Source organism: Apodemus sylvaticus, chromosome 4 (assembly GCF_947179515.1).
Source record: "Apodemus sylvaticus chromosome 4, mApoSyl1.1, whole genome shotgun sequence".
Taxonomy (NCBI): domain Eukaryota; kingdom Metazoa; phylum Chordata; class Mammalia; order Rodentia; family Muridae; genus Apodemus; species Apodemus sylvaticus.
The window spans coordinates 110,785,398-110,806,110 of NC_067475.1; the positions used below are offsets into that span (position 1 = coordinate 110,785,398).

At 42.3% G+C, this 20,713-nt stretch overlaps 1 protein-coding gene and 1 pseudogene across 1 annotated transcript; one reads left to right on the forward strand and one right to left on the reverse strand.

The window, feature by feature from the left end:
* Nucleotides 1-300: 300 nt before the first annotated feature.
* Tm4sf4 (transmembrane 4 L six family member 4) lies at nt 301-14,752 on the reverse strand. Its single transcript, XM_052178720.1, has 5 exons — nt 14,441-14,752; nt 13,490-13,579; nt 7,063-7,199; nt 3,738-3,927; nt 301-484 (listed from the first exon to the last, which is right to left on the reverse strand). Exons 1-5 carry the CDS (start codon nt 14,612-14,614, stop codon nt 467-469), a joined length of 609 nt encoding a protein of 202 aa, XP_052034680.1. The 5' UTR covers nt 14,615-14,752; the 3' UTR covers nt 301-466.
* Nucleotides 8,335-8,428, forward strand: LOC127683829 (uncharacterized; annotated as a pseudogene).
* Nucleotides 14,753-20,713: the final 5,961 nt, after the last annotated feature.

Genomic DNA, 20,713 nt, shown 5'->3' on the forward strand with positions numbered 1-20,713 from the left:
AAAAATTATATATATTATAGCAATCTTTCCTTACCTATGCATCCTGAAAAACTGGTTTTCATTTTAATGTTTTATCCCTTTAAGCTATGCAAATATTCCTGAAGTATGAACATCTTTATATACAAAGAGACAACGGCAGGACAAGTGATCTTGTCTATTTTAGCTTTTCTTATGGGAAATCATAAAAAAATCTGCTTTGAACTTGTTCTGGAATTCAAGAAAGGACCTAATTTATAAAGTCATCTAACTTTTCTTTTTTATTTGAAAAAAAAAAAAAAAAAAAAACAAGTCCACCAAATTTCTAGGTTGAGCTAAGTTGTTTGGAGAGAGAAAAGGATCTCTTGGGCCTCCCAAGCTCTGGCAGAGAGGAACCAGACAGGAATTAGCAACACATGTGGGCAGGGCTGGGCCTGGGGCCTTTCTTCCCACTTGCAGTACTGTAGACTGTGCAGCTCATCAGAACCTGTTAGACTGGTCCATCACCCTAGAGGGCAGGAAAAGAAAATTAATTAAGATGTCCTTCTTTTTTTCAGTTCTCTCCCTGATCTAGCCCTCCCCACTCCTGCTTTTTGACAGCTTGCCCATTAGTGGGTTACCCACTGAATGCTCTCAGCACTTTGATGACTTAGGTTCATAATTAAATCTGTGGCTTACTTGTTTTCGGTTATAGGCACGGAAGCTTTTTTGTTTGGATCATTTGTTAGTAAATTAGTGAAAAGGGTGCTTTGTTGAAAGCCACAGTGAAAATACATAGGTGTGAGGACTTGAATTCAGAGCCCAGCCTATGTTTCCCTCCCGAGTTTTATATGGGGATTAAGCAATTATAAGCATCATTTGCTGAGTGTCATGAGTGCAAAAAATCAATCTGTAGCTATTACCCTCTAGTACACACTGAGCTAATCTCCCATTTTATAGATAATCACTAGTTGACCACCCACCCAGATCTCCCAGCTTGGATTTTAAGGAATACTCCCACCCATCACGTTTTAAAAGGCTCTGAGGGCTCTCAGCTTGACTGAACCAAAGTTGGCCTGCATGCCTTCTGTATAATCGAGGCAACAGGCAGTTGGGAAAGCAGGATGCTGAGAAGTCAGCCAGCTTCCTCAAGCAGATGTAGTAGTGGGTTCTTTCCACACTGTGCTCCTGGGGTCGGGATGACGCCTCTGGATTAGAGGCAAACTGCCCACAAGAAAGGACTCCTTGTGGCCCCTGGTTCTGGAAAGACTCAGTGCAGCAGTATAAGGCAAAACTAGAACAGGGAAGTGGGAAGAAGTGGGTGGGAGAACAGGGGGAGGGAAGGGGGCTTATGTGACTTTCGGGGAGTGGGGGACCAGAAAAGGGGAAATCATTTGAAATGTAAATAAAAAAATATATCAAATAAAAAAAAAGAAAAAAAAAAGAAAGGACTTGTGTGATGGCATTTGGGACTGAAATACCCAGTAATGGGGTTTCACAGTCTACAAATCACTTTCTAAGAGTTCAGAAAGGGAGGGGAGCAATCACTGACAAACTTTGCACACAGGTGAGAGAAATTGGTGTGCATTGAGTGTCCCATTGATTTATCTGTAGATTTGCTTCAAAGTAAGAAAGTTGGAGGGGAGGATGTGAAAGAAGAAAAGAAAAATGGAATTCTGGTGACTCGTCCTCTGTAGTCAATTCCCTGTGTCCACATTCTGAAAACCATGAATCTGCCCACTGTCTTCCTGCTATCCATGATTTAGTCATTATATCGCTAAAGTACAGTCTTGGCAAATTAAATGCAGCAAAGAGACTCATTCACTGGCATTTATTTATGGCTGTACTTTTAATGGACCGATGTCCTTAGATTTAGTGAACTATTACTATCTTCCTGTGAAGCAAATCTATTTTTAATAAAGTTGGAAAGAAAATGCACCATTCAGCTAAAATATGACTATCACTTTAGCTGGCTTAGAAAGTATCAATTCATTCTTACACATTCAATATTCTTATAGATTTATTTATTTTTGTTTTATGCATATGGGTCTGTTGCCTGCATGAATATGTGTGTGCTACTTTTGTGCTTCGTGCTGGAGAGACCAAAGGAAGGCATCAGATTCCTGTAACTGGATTTACTATAGTATTATAGTATATAGTATTATAGTATGTATATATATATATATATATATATATAGTATATAGTACATAGTACATAGTATATAGTATATAGCATTTAGCATATAGCATATAGCATATAGTATTATAGTATTGTAGGTGTGTGCATATGTGCTACAGTGTGTAGGGTCTCAGAACAACTTTCAGGAGCCAGTTTTCTTCTTCCACTATGGATTCTGGGAATTGGAACCAGACTTACATTTAAAAACATATTTTTGTTTATTGAATATTTACTATTTATTTATTTATTTATTTATTTATTTATTTATTTATTTATGTGTGTGTGTGAATTGCTTGACGAGATCAGTGCAAACTTTTGGAAGTTGGCTGTCTCCTTCCTCTGGGTGGGTCCTGTGGGTTGAACTAAGGTTGGCAGTCTTGGCAGCCAGTGCCTTTACCCACTGAGCCATCTTGGCAGTACAGACTTTTTTTTTATATTTTCAAAACAATATATGAGTATTAAAGTTTGCAATACTAAATTTAGAAGGAAGAAAAGGTAAGCCTTCATTTAAAATAATTCTGACAGCACTTTTATTGGATTTTTTCTATTCTTAGTTATTAGTTTTAGTTTTTTAAATTGTATATTATGTAACATGTACGTTTTATATTCTATTTTCAAATGACCTCCCCAACATGGTGCTGATTAGAGCCTCATATTTGCTAGGAAAAGCTTTATCAATGGGCTAGTCTGTCAACACCCTTAGTCTAGTGTTTTCAAAATTATTATAGTTTTAGTAAGAATATTTTTTCACACTTGGCAAATAAAAATAATTTTAAAAGACTGGGAGGATATATAAGAAAATTTGCAGCTTTACATATATATAGTGAGAACCTGGGAGAATCTGAGAGAGTACAAGGGAGGGAGGGAGACTTTCTAAGTTATCATATATTTTTGTGTATGTGTCTTCACACATATTTTCATATATATATATATACATATACATAATACATTCATCTGTATATATTGCTTATTTGAAATGTAAAAAAAGTTACTATTTTAGTCATGTCTCAATATATTTATAATAAATGTGTGGGGATATATAATTGCTCAATCTAATTTGACTGTGTATTGAAATAATTTGACTGTTTTATTATCTATAGATTTGTTTTTATTTTTTATATTTTGACATTGATATTTTATGATGGAATTTAGAAAGTCTTATTGACTAGTTTCCTTTTTTCTCTTCTTGTATCAGAAATCGTTTAGGTTCTACATTGATTCTCTTCACTGGAGAAAGTGAGAGTTGGAAGCCGGAAGTAATGTGCTGTTACAGGGAACATGCCCTTCTGGCAAACACTTCCTCAGGGCCCTGTGTAAATGTGAGTGCGCGCACACAGAGAGACAGAGACAGGGGGTGGGGGAGGGAGAGGGAGAGGGAGAAGGGGAGTGGGAGAGATCGAGCTAGGTGTGAGGGTAGGGAGTGTGGTCACTATACATGAGATAATACTGTTCACTACTTGTGCTGCTTGGATTAGCTGGCAGAAACTAGGGAGTGGCTAGGTTTTCCCCAGGCAGCCATGCACACTACCCTTCAACACCTGGAGATGGTGGCCTGACTTGCCCTTCCTTTGCTCTGAGAAGAAACAATGGAATCCTAACTTACCCCACAGCAGCCGCAGCACTGGCAGTCTCCACAGAGAGTTCCCAGGAGGCCATTGATCGCCTGGATGGCACAGAGAATCATCTGGATCGCTCCGATGACCAGCAGAATGGAGAAGAGGGTGAGATTCCAGGGGACCACATTATGGGGCTCTTCACACTTGCTCCATAAGGCTTGGTCACTAAGATAATCACTACAGGTGACAGGGGTGCAGGGAGGAGAGAGACATTTGTTAAATGTATATGATTCCCTAGACTAGAAAGTTGCCATTACTATTTTTCTTGTGCAAGACAAGCTTTATGATGAGATACCCTTTAATAACAATAAAAAGGACCCAAGCAAGTCTCACTGTGTAGGGCTTTCATGCAGATGCTGTCCTGGACACTTCATACTTTCACCCCTTTATTGCTTACAGAAACTAAGGACTTCTTTTCTTCCATTCCACAAACAAGGATTCTGGCACATCGCCCTTGTTTGTGAATGATGGGGACATGGAGGCACAGGGTCATTAAGTGACTTGTCTTAGTCACAAACTACTACATGACAGAGAAATGCTGGTGAGCTGGTCAAGACGATGGATAGACACATTTACACACATTTTTATAAAGAAGCACACATTTATAAAGAAGCAGAAGAGAAGCTGCCACAGGTATGCACCGCATCCATGTTGAGGGCCTTCATCCTAGGTACCATCATTAAAGTCCGACTTTACTGCCGTAAATTATCAAGGGGCCATCCAAAGCCATGTAAGACAGGTCTTGTCACATGACTAAAAGGAAGCATCTAAACCAGGTGTGATCACTCACAGCTGTATTCTCAGCACTCCACAATTAAGAGTTTGTACTACTCTTGTGGAGGATGCAGACATGAGCACCTTGAACAGTGACCTGTGAGCTCATGAGTGCACATATCAAAATAAAAAAATAAATCTTAAAAAAAGACTGGACTTTAATCAAATTGTAAATGTAACTCAAGTTTCTGTTAGCATACAGGAACTCCACACAGAAAAAGACTTAAATTTCTGCATAAGGAGAGCTTGCAGCAATCTAAAGGTGTGTTATTTTGAGGGAGAAATGGGAAGTATAGTTCCCTATAGATGGCAGCTAGTGGTTTGGGGTCACACAGGGCTTCCTGCTTACATGCTTGGCTACCTGTCATATTTAAAGCAACCTGGGACCCATGAGATCCTGTCTAGGAAAGAAAACAGGAAGTAAAGCAGGAGTGTCCCCAGTGGCTCTCTTTCCCCTAGGATGTGTCTGTAACACGGAGCTCGTGGTGTATAAAATTTACTCTTTGCTCCTTTAATACCAGCATCAGCAAACATTTCCAAGCAAACCAGTGCTGCAGTCCTCCGCTTTGTGAGTTTCATGGTCCAAGCTGGAATCTCAGAAGCCACCATGGAAACCTTTGCCTTTCTTCCTTACTCCTAGTTCTGGAAACTTTCTTCTTCTACACTGAACAGAGTTGGGAGAATCTGAAATCTTGTTCCTTCCTATCAGGCTGATTCTGTGCTGTTTTCACTATGAAGCCATCACCTAACCCTGCTGATGAGTGAGTTGCCTGTCCCTGTGAGGAACACATGGGGTGACATCACATGAGAGCACGCAGGAGAGTAATGCACTGGAAGCATCCGAGAGACGGGATGGTGAGACCAGGCCTCATGACAAGCACCAATAACACAGTGCTCTGAAACAGGTTTTCCTGCTTGTACCTTAGACAGCACACTGCTGCTTTCTACAGGGCAATGGTCACTCTCCAGACCGTGGTCATTGATTCTATTCTATCCCAAGCAGGATGTCAATTCATCTATTCTAGAGGCGGGTGAGAGGTCTTTCCTGATCAGCATCACTTTGGAGTAGTACTTTGCCCTATTGTATTTCCGTTTCTCTAGCCTTTGTTTTCGACTTTAGGCTAAGTGACAATAAGTTTGTGGAGGGCAATGTTTTTTTTTATACAGCAGAGCACCACAAAAATCTATGGTAACACTGCAGATGGAATCAATAGCAGAAGTGTCCATCAGAAAGACTTAATCCACTGCTTGCCTGACTCTCCTAGGGGAGAGAGCCTGAGCTACCTCAAGAGAAAGCTCAGCCCGCTGGTGTCTGAATGGATTCCTCAATCCAGTCCCACAATAATGGAGTCTCACCAGTTCGCTGAAAGGCATGGGGGCTTTCCACAGTAAAAGAAACATTTTGGAATCACTGTGTGTGATGTGAAGATGACACTGATCTCGACTTGGTTAGCTGTGAGAATAAGGTTGAGGTACTTGATGCCAGTGAACGCACCAAGACTATCAGATCAGAGCCAGTGCCTCCCACCTCCTCAGCTGAAGATAATTCTTGGAGTTTCTAAGGATTTCATTGTAAATGAAGAAGGAGGAGTCTCAGTTCATCCGGCTAACCCTCTGCATGCTCAAGTTCCACACATGTAAGCTTGGTCATAAACAGCTGATAAAATGTCATCTGTAATGAACATGTCATTGTTCTCTAAGCAAAACAGTGTATCAGTTGTTTGCATTGCATTTACATTGCATCAAGGATTATACACAATATGCAAATGCTGTGCTAGCCTGTGCAAAGCTAAAGTTATTGGGTATCAATAACTATAGATGCCCTGGAGCCTGCGTAGATGATGAAGGACAACTGTTTATTGGTATACTGTAGAGTTGTTTTGTTTAATGGGCCCATTCTCTATGTGTTAGAATATCCAAGGGCTATTTTTCCTGTCTCCCAGTGATAATCAGTCACTGTGTGAAGTAGAGGGTCTGAGATAATGAACAGATAAGGAAGGGTCCAAGCTTCTCAGAGGATAGAGTGTAGTTATCTAACAGCACATGGACCAAAATGGAAATGTTCTATATGTTTGGTATTCAGATGAGCAGCTATAAGCTACAGACAGCTAGTGAGAACCTGAAAGTACGGAAATTGCTAGAATTGTGGAATTCAATTCACTATTGCAGAATTCATCTGTTCTGCTGGGACTATCACTATGGTAACTATGCAGTAGGCAGATTTTGCTTGTGCTATTGAAGACCAAGCATCTAGATGTTCTGACTTCTAGTCCTAGCTACTACACTCCTTGAGGACAAAAATATTTAATACAATTTTCTAATGTTTGGATGTGACATGTGACACAACAATTTTTCTCCAGAAAACTGAGGCATCCTCTTCCAGTTACATCTCTGATACTTGTCAAAAGGACAATGAGAAGTGAAAACTATGCAACGTCCCAACTGCACAGCCAGCTTTGCCTTGCGGGGTTGCCATGCGGGGAGTACATGATGGAGAGGCCACCACGCCATTGCGATCATTGTACAGTGGAGCCTTACCCATTGTGGAAGGGGTATCCCCATGTATTATTGGTCATGAAGCATCTAGGACCCTTGTTGATGGAAACAGCTGAGACGATAAATGAGTATCCAGCACCCAAGAATCCAATCACAGCAAACAATATAGAGGTGAACATCTGAAAGAAGAGAGACAACAAAGCTCTTAGGCTAGGCAGAGATTAATTATGTCCAGTCACGCCATTCAGCATATCTGCCAAGCCTGATGCTAAACATGAAGGCTGTAGGGTAGGAGCCACTTGTTATTACAAGGGAAACTTAGAGCGCTACAAGAGTGAAGCTTTGTGTCCTGTGCATCCCCTTTTGTTTCACTCCCGTTATGTGCTCATTCATTGACTGAGGAATGCCACACTGTCTGGTACACAATGGTATGTGTACATATTAGGTTACTGTTTCAGGAAGCTATAGATCGTATTTTTGAGTTTCAGTTTGAAATACCCCATTGTAAAATAAATAAAACAAACACTCTAATTTTTATAATCTTACAGAATAGGCAATTCACAAAGAGAAAGGTGCACTTTACAATATGTTGCTCTAATTTATATCACACAAAAATGTCTTAAAATTGTTAAATTTACTAGTGAGATATATGATATTTTAAATTTTTCTATTGTTTTGATATAAGATCTACATCGACTAGGCTGGCCAAGAACTCACAGAGATCCTCCTGTACCTGCCTCTCTCAAGTGCTAGATTTAAAGGTCTGTGCCACCATGCCTAGACAGATATGATCTGTCCTAAACCAGTATGGGTTAAGTCTGATTTATCATAGAGTTTATGTAAAACTTCTTTTATTAAAAAATAATTTACTGAGATCAGATTAATTATGGTAGGATAGCCACTCCCAAAATGATAATATTTAAAGTGGATAGGCTTGGGACTTGGGACAGCTTCCGAGGTGGTGCCTCTTGAGTACTGTCTGCCAGATTTTGGAGTCCAGCATGGGAACATTCATCCTACCATTGATACTTCAGGATTCTTTATCTCCCTGAAAGGAATAAATAGAAAAGAGGAACACTAATGTGTCATGACCACAAATGGGTATGAGTTACAGGTAGCAGGACCTGGGTCTAAGTCCTGCCTCCTCCCACCTGACCTTGAGAAGTTAATCATTCTTTCTCATTTCCTCTTCTGTATGATGAGGTTCAACAATAATAATTAATGTATAAGAGAACCTATTCAGTAGTGACTAGTGATCCGGCTAGAAGAACCAGATAATCCTCAGGGTTTAAGATACTATGAGCATGCTCGTTTGGGCAGCCCATACACTAATGTTGGAATGATACAGAGATTAGCATGGCCCCTGGGCAAGGATGACACGCAAGTTTGTGAAACGTTCCATATTTTTGTCCTGTGAAGGCTTGATGCTTCAGTGTAGGAGAATGCCAGGACAGGGAAGCGGGAGTGGGAGGTTAGTGAGCAGGGGAAGGGGATGGGATAGGTGGTTTTTGGAGGGGAAAACGAGGAAAGGGGATGACATTTAAAATGTAAATAAAATAAAATAAAATAAAATATAGTGTGAGCTACTAAATAATGCCTAGCATGCCAGTCACTGAGAAGACACCAGGGATCTTTGTGCCCTTTTAAGGAAAATTTCTGTGACACTACAACATACTCAATACTTTAGTATTAGTACATACTAATCTATCATGACTGTTCTATAATATTTTAACTATTGTACCATTGCCTCCCTTTCTACAAATTCAAAAGGCAAAAATCTAGGGAGAAAGGCAAAAGTATACAGATTCCTTACGCTGTCCTGCTGAGGTCTGTCATTCCTCAGAGTGTGTCTTTGGCCATTTATTCTGTGTGGATATTGGACAGAACACATGGGAAGGACAATAGAGCTGAAAAGGGTGGAAGAGTGTGTGGTCTGGGGACGTAGTGTTCACAGTGTGGGGAATGGCAGTGTGTGAGGGATATACCTCTGGTGGGCATGGCTCTTCCGACTTGACAACCATTCCAAGAGACCTATAGAGGCTACCTGAAGTTGGTTCTCTCCTTCACCCTCCTCCCTTCCCGAAATCCTTCTTCTGGAGATTAGTCTCCTGAGTGCTGGGATTACAGTATACAGCAAGCCCAACTGCTTTTCTCTAAAAACAGTAGTATCCTTTATTTTTCCCTTTGGCTCTGCTTGGGAAAGCTATGTGGATTACAATCAGAAGCTTAATGTACAGACTAGCTTTCCTCACTTGTAAAATGAGGACTTCCTTGTGTAATGCAAGGGGCTTTTGTGAGGATTAAGCCTGAGAAAGTCTAGAAATCCCCTGACACTCTCCTGGTACTCTGCACTGTTGTCAGCTGGCAAGCATTTGTCTAGAATTTGTATGACCTTGACACTAGCACACTTGTCTGAGACTTCTCTTCCTTATCCTCACAATAATGTTGTGACCCCTTTCTCTGATTCTGGTACGGTCTTTTCAAAGTTAACAGTTATCGTGACCATAACCCATGTTACAGCAGGGCAATTTACTTTTCTACTTTGTTTTGCCTTTAAATACTTGGTGTGCTAGGGATTAAACCTAATGGCCTATGCATGGTACATACTTATTTCATTATTGGGTGTCCTTCCTATCTAAAGAAGATCGATTTTAAAGAGAACAGAGAAATGTAGAGCCATACATTAAGTTATTACTTCATGATAATGCAGCCTTTAAAAGCATTACCTTTTTTTAAAATTTATTTATTTTTTTACTTATTCACTTTACATCCCATTCACTGCTGCCCTCCTGGTCACCCCCTCCCACAATCCTTCTCTCACCCACCCCCACTTCTCCTCTGAATGGGTAGGGCCCCTTGGGTATCCCCCTTCTCTCATAAATCAAGTGTCTGCAGGGCTAGGCTCTTCCTCTCCCACTGAGGCCAGACAAGTCAGCCCAGTTGGAAGAACATATCCACATAAAGGCAACATCTTTTGGGACAGCCTTTGTTCCAGTTGTTGGGGACCCACATGAAGACAAAGCTACACACAAGCTACATATGTGTGAGGAGGCCTAGATCCAGCCCATGTATGTTCTTTGGTTGGTGTTCAGACGCTGAGAGCCCCAAGAATCCAGGTTGATTGGCTCTGTTGGTCTTCCTGTGGAGTTCCTATCCCCTTTGGAGGCCTGCAATCCTTCCTCCCTCCTATTCTTCCGTAATGCCTTTCTTAAATTCCCTTCAATCTGGCTGCCCCTGTAAGGAATAAAGAGCTGGATATTCAGGATCTGCCTGTAGAGAGCAGTGCTAAGCTGTGTACCAGAAGTGCTCAACTGCACACAGTTGCCTTAAGATGACACCAAGATCTTTCTTCCAAATGTCAACCACATTGCCCTGCCTGGGGTGGGGATGTAGGGATTTATTCCTTGATGTCTGCCTTGCTTCCGGCCATCTCCTTACCAATCCATTTTCCATCCCATTATTAACGACACTTAACTTTGAGTCAAGTCCAAGGTTTCTAAATGGCCCTTTCCTAAAGTAAACTGAGTTGATAAAATTAGTTGTCTCACTGGGTCCTGGGAGATGCACATTTCTGAAAGATTAAAGAGAGTTCAGGGGGCAGTGACCAAACAGACAAGGCATGGGAAAAAGAGGTAGTGACCTAAAAACAAATGTGGGACAGGGCTTCAAAGGCCACCCTGAACGGTACCTGCCCACCCTCTTTCCCTGGCTCATTTCAGCCTAATTAATCAGAGAGTTTTGGAGCTGAGCCTGAACCTCTGTCTCCCTTCCCCTCACAGGGACCTGTTGGGGGGTTAGATGAGAGAAAGGGAGAGAGAGAGAGACAGAGAGAGAGAGAGAGAGAGAGAGAGAGAGAGAGAGAGAAGAAGGGAGAGAGAGAGGGATGGAGAGGGAGGGAGGGAGGGAGGGAGGGAGGGAGAGAGACAGAGACACAGACAGAGACACAAAGAGATAGATTCAGAGAGACAGGTATAGAGACACATAGAGAGACAGAGACCATTGGATTCATTTTCCCAGGCTTCACAATGTAACTGTGAAGCAGATGATTTCAAGGCTGTTTACAGTTTACAGGTTCACCTTATCTCCACAGTTACCACATCCTGTTGCTCCTGCCTTCCAATTCCTGCTTTTTTATTATTGAAGAGCAAGAATGGTGCAGGCTCAGTTAACATTTGGGGAATGTTCTAGAAAGCCATAACAATGCCAGTGTGGGTGGAGGGAACCGCCACTCTGGCTTCTGTGGGTTTGCTCACAGATCTTTCTGCTGGCAGGGTTTCTTGGAGCTCCATCGATAACTGGGCAGTGTCCATTTGTAAGGAATTGCCTTGAGTATTTATAAAAATAATTCAGATAGGTACCCCGCAGTGCTTAAATGATACAGTTGTGTGTGTGTCTGACAAAAATGCCTATCACATATCTCACTTGGTGTTCCAAAGTCTCTAGACAGAAGAAGTACAACTATAAAGCACAGGCCTTGAAGTATAAACATGGTCTCGGAGGGGGGATAAGGACACTACCAGGTTCCACAAAGCACCCAGTATGGAACCCTAGTTCGTAGGCAAGACAGGACAGGCCATACCAACATTGCACAGGCCATGGTTGTCCTGGAGGACCAGTGATACTGGGTTTATCCTGGAGTCCTCAGGAGCCCTGGTAGATAATATATATTGATCAGACCAAATATTTTAGAACATGTTTGCTCAATGTGCTGGGTACAAATGAATTTTTTGCTGTACTCTGTGTTTAAATCTAATGAAATTAAAGTTTTGTATAATACTTCTGACATGATTTTCACTTCTGCTTGTGGTTATAGAGAAACCTGGGAACACGCAAGCAAGCCTGCCCCCCTGTGGTTTTGTACTGGCCAGCCATTATCCCACTCTCCTCAGCATCAGAAATGCAAAGACAGATTTTAAAGACAAGTATGGTTTTTATTTATTTTCATTCATATTCCTTAATTGGAATTATTGTTTTTCAAACTATTATCTCCCATTTATCTTCCAAATCGACAAATTATAAATGCTCTCATGGGAAAAAAGAGTTATATAGCACTTCCTTTCCTTTAGACTCAATATGAAAATATTATCAATTATATAGAACACTTGACCCGTAATTATATCAAATGCACTGTTGCTATTTCTTACACTCTTCGCAAATGATAATTTTGAATGCTGAAATGACTATTTTCAGTACTTACGATGGTTTTCTAGAAGGCAAATGTTCTATGAACGATGTGATGTCACATGAGAAACTACAGTATACATATAATACACCAAGCACAGTAGCCTTTCGTGCGTGCTTAGTAAATACCTTCTTTCTGGATTAAATCAACAGATGTTGATGAGAAAGAAATGCCAAGGCGGTTCTGTTTCAGATTGGGTAGACAGACTCTCTAGAATGTAAAGTGGGCCTGGGAACCTCCGGGATGGGAACACGAATTCTGGGAAGCTGGAGCAGAAGCATCCTTTACTCTTCATCAAACCCAGGTTCTACCTCCACTATGTTTTTGCCTCATCATACACGCTCAAGTGCTTGATAGTTTTTAAGCCAACTGTTTTATTAATTTGTATCACAATTTTGAAAGAAAAACTGAAATTGTTAGCAAACATGAACACAGTGTTATTAAATCTTAGTCATCTAATACCCTTGTGTTCCTTTGTTCCTCCTTTGTTACAAAGGAGATTTGAAGGTTTAGAAACAGCAAAGACTTATCCCCATCAAAATAAGAATTTCTTTCCTTCCTAAAATGAAAACATCTAGAGGATAAGTAAAAGAAAACATTCTTTGTTGTTTGGATACGTGTATCTTTGTACCGGGGTTTGGCCCATATCTAGGGAATTCTGATCCAGTCCAACTTGCTTATCCTACACTTGGTGTCTTGCCCAAAGTTGCAGAAATGGGACCTGACCCACATTCCAGCATTCCTCCGGCTCCCCTGGGAACATTAGTACCTCCCTAGCCTCTGCTTCACCAACTAAAAGATGGATGGGAACACGAGAAAGGAGAAGAGAATGAAATCCCGAGGCTGGTTCTGAACAGCAGCAGGAAATACAGAGCCGCCATAAAGAATGCCCTTTGCTATGGTGAAGAACCGGGCTCAGCTGGCTATTAGGGAGGGGAAGATGTTGTGGGAAATATTAAAAAAGAACCAGACATGTCCCCGCGTCTCTTGTTTTCTTAGTGGCAAAGGGAAACCTGAGGCCCCATCTTTTCCTTCTTTCTGGGGCCTCACTCTGGTTTTAAAGCCCTGGCATCTCCGTGTACTTGTAAAACGTCTACGAAAGCTAAAGAATTTAATGTATTTATTCTTATCATTCGGTATCAGTGAGAATTAGAGCTTAATCATGTACCAGATGACCCAGGAATCTTGGCTGGGGCTGATTACTTGTTTCTCACACCCATGCTGCCCAGCACAAGCCGGCAGCGGACCCCAGAGAGTCTGCCAGCCAACCCCGTAGTAATGACTCACCGCAAATCGCTTCCCACAGCCCTCATTGCCGCAGCATCCACAGCAGTCGTTCTTCTGCAGGCCCAAGAACACCAGCGCGGGGAAGATCATCTGCCAGGAAGACAAGCGCTTAGGGCTCTGGGATGAAGCGAAGCCCACATCTGTTCTTGCCAGGAAAGACCTCAGGTCTCAGGGGCTTACGGGGGCAGGCAAGACTTAACAGCCAGTATGGCTCCTGGCAGTTTGGAGTATAGGGGTTCCATTTGGTCAACTTCTGTGAGGAGATTTTTAAGAGCTGATACGTTTTCATTTACAGGGTGGGTTTATGGCAAGGATATATTTATACTCAGTGTATAAAACGCGAGCCCCTCCACTACGACAAGCTGGACGTCCCATGCGTATCAGAAATAAGATGATAAAGAAGCTGTGAGTTCCTGAACGAGGGCTAAGCTGCAGCTTCTGCATCTCTTCATTCTAGGTCAATCCATTTGTACAAAGCACTGTTCTTTTTTGTTTGTTTGTTTTTGTTTTTGTTTTTGTTTTTGAGACAGGGTTTCTCTGAGTAGCCCTGGCTGTCCTGGAACTCACTCTGTAGTCCAGGCTGGCCTCGAACTCAGAAATCTACCTGTCTCTGCCTCACAAGTGCTGGGATTGCAGGCGTGCACCACCACCTCCCAGCTCTATTTTTAATTCTTATTGCCAGGGTTGGCCGGAGTAATCAAGTGGCTGTTAGCTTGGTTCTCTGGGCTCAAATGTCCTAGACTGATTCCAGCCCAAGTTTGAGGATGAACCACTTAGTAAACCAAGCTGTCCTCTCCGCGAATAGAAAGGGGAAGTATATTAGGGCACTATTTTTCATCACATGAAGGTTGTTAGCTTCAGAATGGCATCTCATGCAGTAAGGGCTGAATGAGAAACGGATGAAAGCAGGGGGATTCTCCTTCGTGGGAACGTTAAGGTTTCTCTACTCACCAAGACTCCGCTTCCCAATATTCCTCCGAAGTACCACACCTCTTCTGAAAGGTGGCTGTTGTCATCTACCACCTTTCCTCCAGGAAAGAACAACAGGATATTTGCCAGGACACCAAACACAGCCAGGGGAATGAGGGTGCCCCCCAGGCACCTGGCACAGCCCCCTGTACACATGCTGGGGCGTCACAGTAAAGCACAGATCAGAGGCTCCTCACCACCAGCTGTACGGATCTCCTCAGGGATTTTGGCAGCGCGTTCCAGCGGCTGTACCGTGTTCAATAAGAAATTTGGGACCAAATGTCAGAGCTTTCTGAACCTTGGAGACACTGCACTTCCCAACTACAGCAGGCCCTCCGTGGCAATGGACATTTATATCCCTGAATCTGTGTCTTTTTTTTTTTTATTTGCTCCCCCATAAATGAGATTACGTTCTGTGCAATCGTTCAATTGTTTTGCCATGGAGACCAATAACCTCTGTTAATAATCCACCAGCACAGACAAGACATTCAGGTTGTTGCAATTGAAAAGAAGGCTGGGACAGGCAGTGCTTAGCTCTGCCCCTTTAATTTCATAATGTCTTTGCCCAAATAAAGATGTATTCCCGGGGCATTACATACATCACTCTCATAATCCACTAACATCCTGATTAGCGTTATGCCTCCAAACACTAAGTGATCTGCATGGCTCTTCCTTGGTCCTGTTGACGAAAAGCCTGAAACACAGGCTTATCCAGATGGGCTTGTTTTCCTTAATAGAAAGGTAATTCCACGGCCTTATTGAATACTGCTGGATTCAGGCCTGAGGTTTTTAAGGGATAAAATCAGAACAGCTATTTATTTTACTGCCTGACTGCTATATTTCTTTACTTGTTTACTCAATTAGGTAATTAAATACCACGTTCTTTCCAACACGTCATAGAATCAGCAAAACCGACTTTTCTAATTGAGTTGTTTGGTTACTTCATACAGGAACAGAAACCTGTGTCTAAGGAACAAGGCGAGAGAGTCCTGAGAGAAACTAGGCTCGGATGGAGGCCGAGAGGCTGAGACTGGAGGCCGCTAGAGTGTGGGAGGAAGGAAAACACACCCGTGCTGGAGGCTTTGTCGCCTTTCAGGAGCACAATTCAGTTATTAGTTTGCTTTGTGTCATTTAAGTTGTCCCAGGCACACTTACACCAGCACCACATCATGCATTGACTTATCCTGGTACTGAGTGATGAATCACCCAGGGGACTATGGGGTGGGGAAGAGATCCTTCCCAGTTCTTTACTGACAGTCTAGAGGTCAAAACTAAGAACAATATGTGAAATATTTAGGGGTTTGACTTGTTGCTAACAACAACAACAACAACAACAACAAAACCAAACAACTGACACATAACTGTCATGGAGCATTGGAGCCTCGACAGGGATGGCCGGGGAAACAGCTGACTATGCTTTGCCAAGTCTCTGGGACCACTGTCCAACGGAGCCGGCTGTGGGAAGGATTATAGAGAGGCAGACACTGAGGTTCCTTCTGAACTGTCTACAAGATGTGCCTTGGTTGTTCTGTATACACACTGAGAGAACTCAGGGTCACTGTGAGATATAAAACAAAAGGAAGTGTTTGCTGAACATCTGCAAAATCCCAAGTACAAACGAGTATTTTTAGTGTTCCCTACTACCCGGACTAGCATTTTCCATCTAGCTCAACGGGCTTAGAGAATTCTTTTTTTTTGTTGTTGGTTTTTGTTGTTGTTGTTGTTGGTTTTGTTTTGTTTTTTCAAGTCAGGGTTTCTCTGTATAGCCCTGGCTGTCTTGGAATTCACTCTGTTGACCAGGCTGACCTTGAACTCAGAAATCAGCCTCCCAAGTGCTTTGATTAAAGGCATGTGCCACCCCTGCCCTGCTAGAGAATTCTTTAAAGTCATCCCAGTGCAAGAGGATGAGCTAATGCCGTGTGTGTGTCTTTGTCTCTGTCTCTGTCTCTCTCTGTGTGTGTGTGTGTCTGTGTGTACATGTGCTCCTGCTCATGTGGAGATCAAAGGAGGATGCAGAGTGTCCTATTCTATCATCCTCCATCCATTCCTGTGTGACAGGGTCTCTCTCTGAATCTGACTTTGGAGTTCTCTGGTTTCTCTGCTAGGCAGACTGGCTAGCAAGGTCCAGGGACCCTTCTGTCTCCACCAGGCTCAGTCACACTTAGACCAAGCTCTGGGTGACGTACTGGACGTGCTCTCCCTACTCTCGAGTGCTGGGGTTATTGGCACCAATGTCCAAGCTGGCCTTTTAGTTGGGTGCTTGCTGGTAATCCAAACTCAGGTGCTCATGTTTGTGCAGCAAGCAGCCGTACCCACGGCATCGTCTCCCAACTCCTGCTGGGCCCTATATTGTTACTCTCTGTCCTTGTGGGATATTAGCAATACGTGTGGTTGAGAAGTCAGAGCTCCATTCTGCATCCAGCCTTCTGGGAAGAGCTGGCTCAGAAATGAGAGAAAAGTACAGTTGCAGAAGAAATGGAAGATTCTGGGTGGGGAATTTTTGAAGGAAGACAGGGAGCGAATAGTAAAATGGTAGAATTCAAATAGACTACCCATGAGTGGAGTTTTGATGAAATAGTCTTCTGCAGCATCAAGACCAAGGCCTTTCTTCCATTAGATTTAGTTCCACACTAACAGAACGGGAAGGGGGGATCTCTGACTTCTAACACTGAGGAAGAGATGTAACTGCTTAACTTGTAAACTGCCAAACCTCACAGCACAAGACAAAGAACAACCCATTTGTTTGATGGAGAGAAGTCAATCAAGGTGTGTGTTGTCCATCACTGTGCCACTTTGTAGCCTTCCCTCAAAAACTTAGCTTCCTGCAAGCGTCTTCACCTTGCTGAAAAGGAGATACTCATCCATCTTTACTGAAGTCTTTAGTTTGTTGGAAAGTAGATATTTGTCCCTACGTGCTGAGCACACATTTATATTCAGGTTCACACAAATACATTTCAAGACCCAGTCTTTGGTTGCCTTGGAAGAGACTGCTAAAACTTATTTCCCAAGATCCCATGAAGGAAGGCAGAAAATGATAGAAAATGCCTATGAAGGGCAGAGAAGTTGAGAAGCTGGAGTAGGCCGTCCACTTTGCTGAGATGCTTGTAGGTTTAGTGGTAGATGCATGGTTTAGTGGCCAGAGAGGTGGAGGAACATCTGGGATTTAGTCTATGCCGAAGAGCTATGAGGCTTTTATATACACCTAGGGTAAGATAGAAACCCAATCAACATCCTTTGGGGACAGGCTTCCCTCCTTCCTTCTCTGATTTGTCCACCTTTTATTTGAAATCTCTATAGGAGTGTTATCAGCAGTCACTTCTTTCAAGAAATCTTCTTTTGTAAGAATGGAACTCACGCTTAGAATTATTAACTAGGCACCAAACCTGTAAAACCCAGAGGAAGAATGTAATATTATTCTGATAAAAAGTTGATCTAGTGATAGACAAACTGCCCAAGTCCTATGACATAGATTAGTGCATCTTTTAGCTTGCATCAGAGCTTTGTTTTGCAGTAGATGACAGTATAGAGACCCACAAGTAGCAAATTCATATAGAATAAGAGACTGTGTGAAGTGCTCTGCTCTAAATGGGAATTCTGTACAATGCTCAGAGATGATGGTAGAATAACATATGACAGTGTTATTGCACACATAAATTCACAGAAGCTGAGACACCTGCACAAACTGAAGCCATACAAATTTCCAGCACAGATGGGGTGGGACTCACGATGCCCCATTACTAGCTTAGAAGCTATTGGCAAGTGATAGCTGTGGGGGGAGGGGGAGTGGGGGTGGGGGGGTGGGGACGAGGGAGTTAGCTTTCTTCTGGAAGTCAGCCCCTGAGATGAGAACCATGCTTCAGTATATAGTCCTATCCCCATGCACATACAGGAAGCACTAAGTTGACTTGGTGTTTGTTTGTTTTGAGACAGGGTCTCTTTGTGTAGTCCAGTCTGTCCTGGAATTCACTCTGTAAATTAGGTTGGCCTTGAATTCACAGAGACCCACCTGTCTCTGCCCTCTGAGTGCTGGGATTAAAATTTTGCACCACTATGCCTGACCTGACTCCGTGTTTCATTTTTATTTTTGTTTTTTTGTTTGTTTGTTTAAGGAGTATATAAAATCAGGGAGAAAGGTAGCTGGAGTAGAGTGGGGTAGAATTAAGAGAGGGACTAGAGAGAAGAAAATGTTCTCAAACAATAAAAAGAAAATATTTTTATAGATGATGTGTTGGGGAAACTCAATAAAGCAAAGCCAGAGCTCCAAATGGCAGAAGAGTTTAGGTTTTAACTTGGTTTATGAATGTAGTACCCAGTGCCACTGTACATATCTGTTGAACCCTTCTGTTATAGCATCTTATCAGAATTCCTGAGCACACTCTTTAGAAAATTTGGAGCTTGCTTGTTTCTCAGAGGGTCATGTTATAGTATGTGCTGGCTGAGGGAAGGAAATTTAACAATGATAAGGCTGGATGGTTTGAGTATGATTTGGAGATTGCAGGGAGATGGATGTGCATGTAGGGTGGGAATCAGGAGCAGGCTCCGGAAACATCTTGCCTCCCCTGGCCAGAAGAATGATAAACCAGCTGTTCTTTAAGTGGAACAATGGACTTTGGCTGGCATGGCTAGCCTCTTTATGCCCAGGACGTTTAATTATGAGAATTACTACAAGAGTCATTGGCCTGGAATAGACTTGACTATGAAGGGAGCAAAATGGCATAAAGAACTGAAGGACGGAGCCTCACTCCAGCCTTCTCTAGCTCAGAATCTGGAGTCACTGCAGGTATCACAGGATCCGTCTTAGTCTCTGTTCTATTGCTGTGAAGAGACTCCATAACCAAGGCAACTCTTACAAAGGGAATCATTTATTAGGAGCTTCCGAGGGCCAGTCCATTATCCTCAGGGCATGAAGCAATGCCGGAAGCATGGCACTGGAACAGCAGCAGATAGCTGCATCTGATCTGGAAGAAGAGAGAACCTCAAATCCCACCCCCAGTGACAAACTTCCCCCAGCAAGGACACACCCCCTAATCCTTCTAATCCTATCAAAGAGTTATACTCCCTGGTATCTATGCATTCAAATGTATGAGTCCACGGGGTTACTCTTATTCAAACCACCACAGGATCCATAGAACTTCCTGCATGGCAGATATACTTGCCTTATTGTTCCATGTTATTCACGCATTCACTCAGGGCAGTTCTAGAAGGCAGATACTACGCTATGGCTTGTGCCAAGACTTGGTCTTAGAATCTAGCAGGTGATGTATATACCCAAAGTCAACATGTCATATGGTTTCTAAATTCTGAATTCATAAATGCAAAATTAATCCTGCCTTCTTTAGCACTGGTCTTAGTACAAAAGGGCATAGCTGTAACCTCTCATAGAGGCGTGAACATTGGCCAATAAGTCTGTCCTGAGCAACCAGCTCCAATATTGATTTGTTTCAGCATTCACCCATGTTTCCATGGTTACAAGTGAACGTTACTCTCTTGTACTTACTATCTGTGAAGTCAAATGGCAGTAACTGAAGTATCTCATCTTTCTTCAAAGCTAAACATACATGTGGATTTTAAAGAAAACCAAGCTTAAAATCTCACATTTAGTTTTTTTTTTAAACTCCTCCACACAGGTACACTGACTGCTCCCTTCCAACTCAATGCAGAAAAACCTTAACACTGTATTTTTAGCCCATAAATCTGACTATATGTTCTAACACTCCTTTGGTCATTGTCTTTTGTGGTGGTTTGAATATGCTTGGCTGAGGGAGTGGACTTTTTGGAGTAGGTGTGGTCTTGTTAGAGGAAGTGTGTCACTGTGGGAGTGAGCTTTGAAGCTCTGCCTAGAGTCAACTTTCTCCTAATGGCCTTTAGATAAAGAAGTAGCACTCTCAGCTCCTCCTGCATCATGCCGGCCTTGACACTGCCATGTTCCAGCCTTGATGATGATGAACTGAACCTCTGAACCTGTAAGGCAGCCCCAATTAAATGTTATCCTTACAAGAGTTGCCTTGGTCATGGTGTTTGTTCACAGCAGTAAAACCCTAAGATATCTTTGTATAGGTAATAGTCATTATTATTTTTTGTTTTGAGACAGTCTGCCTATGCAGTACTAGCTGGCCTTAAATTTATAATTCTTCTACCTCAATTCTCTGAGTGCTGGGTTATATAGCATTCACCACTATGTACAACTTTCTCCCAATTAAAAAGAAAAGCTTATTTTACCCAACACTAAGCAATTCATATATATATTTTTGAAAA